The 6,761-nt window shown below is 33.2% G+C and overlaps 1 protein-coding gene across 1 annotated transcript in view; it reads left to right on the forward strand.

Annotated features, from left to right (window-relative positions):
* The first annotated feature begins 1,258 nt into the window (after positions 1-1,258).
* Positions 1,259-6,761, forward strand: part of LOC133608428 (adhesion G protein-coupled receptor G3-like) — a 21,372-nt gene continuing 15,869 nt past the window's right edge. The window contains exons 1-4 of the mRNA XM_061963648.1: positions 1,259-1,714; positions 1,781-1,828; positions 1,911-1,962; positions 5,929-6,016. Coding sequence (XP_061819632.1) covers positions 1,648-1,714; positions 1,781-1,828; positions 1,911-1,962; positions 5,929-6,016 — 255 coding nt within the window. The 5' untranslated portion in view covers positions 1,259-1,647. The remainder of the gene's footprint in view (positions 1,715-1,780; positions 1,829-1,910; positions 1,963-5,928; positions 6,017-6,761) is intronic.

A 6,761-nucleotide genomic window follows, 5' to 3' on the forward strand; every position in this document is an offset into this window, starting at 1 on the left:
ACAACATTACCCACAATTCCGAGACTGAGCTGCCCATTTATTTATTTATTTTTTAACACAGAATGACCAAAAACGTAAAAAACACTACAGTACCCACAATTCCGAGACTGAGCTGGCCATTTTTTATATATATATATATTTTTTTTAAACACAGAATGACCAAAAAACTTAAAAAACACTATATTACCCACAATTCCGAGACTGAGCTGCCCATTTTTTTATTTTTTTATTTTTTTATTTTTAACACAGAATGACCAAAAACGTAAAAACACTACATTACCCACAATTCCGAGACTGAGCTGGCCATTTTTTATTTTATTTTATTTATTTTTTTTAACACAGAATGACCAAATACGTAAAAACACTACATTACCCACAATTCTGAGACTGAGCTGCCCATTTTTTTATTTTTTTAAAAAATTTTAACACAGAATGACCAAAAATGTAAAAACACTACAGTCCCCACAATTCCGAGACTGAGCTGGCCATTTTTTATATATATATATATATATATATTTTTTTTTTAAACACAGAATGACCAAAAAACGTAAAAAACACTACATTACCCACAATTCCGAGACTGAGCTGCCCATTCTTTTTATTTATTTATTTTTTAACACAGAATGACCAAAAACGTAAAAACACTGCATTACCCACAATTCCGAGACTGAGCTGGCCATTTTTTATTTTATTTTATTTATTTTTTTTAACACAGAATGACCAAATACGTAAAAACACTACATTACCCACAATTCTGAGACTGAGCTGCCCATTTTTTTATTTTTTTAAAAAATTTTAACACAGAATGACCAAAAATGTAAAAACACTACAGTCCCCACAATTCCGAGACTGAGCTGGCCATTTTTTATATATATATATATATATATATATTTTTTTTAAACACAGAATGACCAAAAAACGTAAAAAACACTACATTACCCACAATTCCGAGACTGAGCTGCCCATTCTTTTTATTTATTTATTTTTTAACACAGAATGACCAAAAACGTAAAAACACTGCATTACCCACAATTCCGAGACTGAGCTGGCCATTTTTTATATTAATTTTTTTTTTTTTAATAACACAGAATGACCAAAAAACGTAAAAACACTACATTACCCACAATTCCGAGACTGAGCTGCCCATTTTTTTTATTTTATTTTTTTTAACACAGAATGACCAAACACGTAAAAACACTACATTACCCACAATTCCGAGACTGAGCTGGCCATTTTTTTATTATTATTATTATTTTTTTTTTACAGTAAAGCCGAGTGACTTAGTTTTAGTTTGTGGTCCAATCAAACGTCGGCGTGACTCGTGACCTTAAAGGAGCAGACGCACATTCATCTGAAGAGGATGTGAGTTGTGCTGAGTCAGCATGAGAGCAAGATTGTGCGTCTTCTGGCCAAAAGGGGAAACGTGGCGTGTGTGGAAACTTCCTCTTTCTCTGAGGTGAAGTGGCCCACAGACGGTGATGCGAGTGGGGTGGTGAAGTCAACTTCCTGTGGGGGAACGTTCGCTTATTAAAAGTGTTTAAATAAAAATCCCACACCGTGCGTCACTTCCTTTCCCATGTGGTCCCACTCTCTGGTCTATGCACATGTGAAACTCCCGCCTGCCATCAGAGCGCCACAGATCATCAGATGGCTCACACGACGCCATCGCCTCTTCTCCTCCTCCTCCTCGTCTGCCTCTGTTGCCACGCCGACGGTGAGTTTCCTCACGCCGTGGCCCTCCAGGCCCAACACTTCCTGACCCTCTGACCTTGGTTTTCAGGACACTGCCCCGCCAACAGTCCTACGTTGGAGACCATGGTCAGCCCACGTGAGTCCGCCTCTCTCGTCCTGTCCGGCTGGTCTCTGTCCTCGGTGTGGCTCACCTTTTTGATCTTTGTGTCCTCTGACAGGCTGTGAGAATGTTCTGGAAGACTGTCTCAGCGGGAACCTTTCCTGGACCAGGTAAGACCGGCCAAGGAAGCTATTTGGATTCTGACTTTATTTGTTGAATTGTGTTTCATTGTGTTACATTGTGTGCATGAAAACATCAAGTTGTGTTTATAATCTGTGAAAACACTTGAAACATCACAAATTCAGTCAGCCATTTTGAATATGTTGTAACAATGTTGTGTTGTGTTATGTTGTAACAATGTTGTGTTGTCATGTTGTAACAATGTTGTGTTGTGTTATGTTGTAACAATGTTGTGTTGTCATGTTGTAACAACGTTGTGTTGTGTTGTCATGTTGTAACAATGTTGTGTTTGTATAGTAACAGTGTTGTGTTATGTTGTAACAATGTTGTGTTTGTATAATAACAATGTTGTGTTGTGTCATGTTGTAACAATGTTGTGTTTGTATAGTAACAATGTTGTGTCATGTTGTAACAATGTTGTGTTTGTATAATAACAATGTTGTGTTGTGTCATGTTGTAACAATGTTGTGTTTGTCTAATAACAATGTTGTGTTGTGTCATGTTGTACAACGTTGTGTTGTGTCATGTTGTAACAATGTTGTGTTGTGTCATGTTGTAACAATGTTGTGTTTGTATAATAACAATGTTGTGTTGTGTCATGTTGTACAATGTTGTGTTGTGTCATGTTGTAACAATGTTGTTTGTATAGTAACAATATTATGTTGTGTCATGTTGTAACAATGTTGTTTGTATAGTAACAATATTGTGTTGTGTCATGTTGTAACAATGTTGTGTTGTGTCATGTTGTAACAATGTTGTGTTTGTATAGTAACAATGTTGTGTCATGTTGTAACAATGTTGTGTTTGTATAATAACAATGTTGTGTTGTGTCATGTTGTAACAATGTTGTATTTGTATAATAACAATGTTGTGTTGTGTCATGTTGTACAACGTTGTGTTTGTATAGTAACAATGTTGTGTCATGTTGTAACAATGTTGTGTTGTGTCATGTTGTAACAATGTTGTGTTTGTATAATAACGATGTTGTGTTGTGTCATGTTGTACAACGTTGTGTTGTCATGTTGTAACAATGTTGTTTGTATAGTAACAATATTGTGTTGTGTCATGGTGTAACAATGTTGTTTGTATAGTAACAATGTTGTGTTGTGTCACGTTGTAACAAAGGTGTGTTTGTATATTAACAATGTTGTGTCATGTTGTAACACTGTTGTGTTTGTATAGTAACAGTGTTGTGTTGTGTCATGTTGTAACAATGTTGTGTCATGTTGTAACAATGTTGTTTGTATAATAACAATGTTGTGTTGTGTCATGTTGTAACAATGTTGTTTGTATAGTAACAATATTGTGTTGTGTCATGTTGTGACAATGTTGTGTCATGGTGTAACAATGTTGTTTGTATAGTAACAATGTTGTGTTGTGTCACGTTGTAACAACGGTGTGTTTGTATATTAACAATGTTGTGTCATGTTGTAACAATGTTGTGTTTGTATAGTAACAGTGTTGTGTTGTGTCATGTTGTAACAGTGTTGTGTCATGTTGTAACAATGTTGTTTGTATAATAACAATATTGTGTTGTGTCATGTTGTAACAATGTTGTGTCATGGTGTAACAATGTTGTTTGTATAATAACAATGTTGTGTTGTGTCATGTTGTAACAATGTTGTTTGTATAGTAACAATATTGTGTTGTGTCATGTTGTGACAATGTTGTGTCATGGTGTAACAATGTTGTTTGTATAGTAACAATGTTGTGTTGTGTCACGTTGTAACAACGGTGTGTTTGTATATTAACAATGTTGTGTCATGTTGTAACAATGTTGTGTTTGTATAGTAACAGTGTTGTGTTGTGTCATGTTGTAACAATGTTGTGTCATGTTGTAACAATGTTGTTTGTATAATAACAATATTGTGTTGTGTCATGTTGTAACAATGTTGTGTCATGGTGTAACAATGTTGTTTGTATAATAACAATGTTGTGTTGTGTCATGTTGTAACAATGTTGTTTGTATAGTAACAATATTGTGTTGTGTCATGTTGTGACAATGTTGTGTCATGGTGTAACAATGTTGTTTGTATAATAACAATGTTGTGTTGTGTCATGTTGTAACAATGTTGTTTGTATAGTAACAATATTGTGTTGTGTCATGTTGTAACAATGTTGTGTCATGGTGTAACAATGTTGTTTGTATAGTAACAATGTTGTGTTGTGTCACGTTGTAACAACGGTGTGTTTGTATATTAACAATGTTGTGTCATGTTGTAACAATGTTGTGTTTGTATAGTAACAGTGTTGTGTTGTGTCATGTTGTAACAATGTTGTGTCATGTTGTAACAATGTTGTTTGTATAATAACAATATTGTGTTGTGTCATGTTGTAACAATGTTGTGTCATGGTGTAACAATGTTGTTTGTATAATAACAATGTTGTGTTGTGTCATGTTGTAACAATGTTGTTTGTATAGTAACAATATTGTGTTGTGTCATGTTGTGACAATGTTGTGTCATGGTGTAACAATGTTGTTTGTATAGTAACAATGTTGTGTTGTGTCACGTTGTAACAACGGTGTGTTTGTATATTAACAATGTTGTGTCATGTTGTAACAATGTTGTGTTTGTATAGTAACAGTGTTGTGTTGTGTCATGTTGTAACAATGTTGTTAGTATAATAACAATATTGTGTTGTGTCATGTTGTAACAATGTTGTGTCATGGTGTAACAATGTTGTTTGTATAATAACAATGTTGTGTTGTGTCATGTTGTAACAATGTTGTTTGTATAGTAACAATATTGTGTTGTGTCATGTTGTGACAATGTTGTGTCATGGTGTAACAATGTTGTTTGTATAGTAACAATGTTGTGTTGTGTCACGTTGTAACAACGGTGTGTTTGTATATTAACAATGTTGTGTCATGTTGTAACAATGTTGTGTTTGTATAGTAACAGTGTTGTGTTGTGTCATGTTGTAACAATGTTGTGTCATGTTGTAACAATGTTGTTAGTATAATAACAATATTGTGTTGTGTCATGTTGTAACAATGTTGTGTCATGGTGTAACAATGTTGTTTGTATAATAACAATGTTGTGTTGTGTCATGTTGTAACAAAGTTGTTTGTATAGTAACAATATTGTGTAGTGTCATGTTGTGACAATGTTGTGTCATGGTGTAACAATGTTGTTTGTATAGTAACAATGTTGTGTTGTGTCACGTTGTAACAACGGTGTGTTTGTATATTAACAATGTTGTGTCATGTTGTAACAATGTTGTGTTTGTATTGTAACAGTGTTGTGTTGTGTCATGTTGTAACAATGTTGTGTCATGTTGTAACAATGTTGTTTGTATAATAACAATATTGTGTTGTGTCATGTTGTAACAATGTTGTGTCATGGTGTAACAATGTTGTTTGTATAATAACAATGTTGTGTTGTGTCATGTTGTAACAATGTTGTTTGTATAGTAACAATATTGTGTTGTGTCATGTTGTGACAATGTTGTGTCATGGTGTAACAATGTTGTTTGTATAGTAACAATGTTGTGTTGTGTCACGTTGTAACAACGGTGTGTTTGTATATTAACAATGTTGTGTCATGTTGTAACAATGGTGTGTTTGTATAGTAACAGTGTTGTGTTGTGTCATGTTGTAACAATGTTGTGTCACAATGTAAGAAGTTGTGTGTGTAACAGGTGTTACAAGCAGCACATGGTCAGTTGTAACAAGTTGTGTGTGTGCGTCTAGTAACAATGTTGTGTTACAGGTGTTACAAGCAGCACCTAGTCAGTTGTAAGAAGTTGTGTGTGTGTGTGTGTGTGTGTGTGTGTGTGTGTGTGTGTGTGTGTGTATAGTAACAATGTTGTGTTACAGGTGTTACAAGCAGCACATAGTCAGTTGTAAGAAATTGTGTGTAGTAACAATGTTGTGTTACAGGTGTTACAAGCAGCACATAGTCGGTTGTAACAAGTTGTGTGTGTTTGTGTGTAGTAACAATGTTGTGTTACAGGTGTTACAAGCAACACATAGTGTGTTGTAAGCCAGCAGGTCGAGGGAAGCCAGGCTTTATTTTCCTTCAAGTTGAAACTTCCAATCAGGTGAGAGAATCTTCTTCTTTGACCTTCATTTGATTGACAGGTTGCCATTTTGAGAGCAGAAGAAGTCACTATGTTGACCTTGAATGACCTGAAGTGTGTTTGATAAATCATTCATGTCACTGCGATTTTTTTTTTGATTTTTTTTTTACTGTCATTGCTCAAAAAATAATAATAAATCAAAACCAATGTTGTTATGAATTATTGATCTTATTTAAAGCTCCAATTAATTCACGTCAAATATTATATTTTTAAATATGTTTTGGGGGAAATAGGGATTGCATATTTTGTGTTTGGCATAGAAAAAAAGTTTTCTTTGACAAAAAAGGGCAAAAGACCAACAAACAAACAAAAATAATCATAAAAATATAATAATATATATATAATAAAAATATATTAATATATAATTAACAGTTGAATCTGAAGTTAATTTGGAGATTAAAGTGGTGCAATAAAATAATTGTATGTCTTTAATTATAATACTTTTATGAGTGAGGCCCTTTTGGTGAGAAATAAACAAAACTTTTGTTTAAATAAATTATAATAATGAATTAAAATCAATGTTGTTATGAATTATTGACCTATTTAAATATTACATATTTTGTGGCGTTGCTATGAAAAACAGGGTTTTAACAAAAATGGCATGTATATATATATATATATATATATATATATATATATATATATATATATATATATATATATATATATATATATATATATATATATATATATATATGTCTTAATA

Source organism: Nerophis lumbriciformis, linkage group LG06, assembly GCF_033978685.3.
Source record: "Nerophis lumbriciformis linkage group LG06, RoL_Nlum_v2.1, whole genome shotgun sequence".
Taxonomy (NCBI): Eukaryota; Metazoa; Chordata; class Actinopteri; order Syngnathiformes; family Syngnathidae; genus Nerophis; species Nerophis lumbriciformis.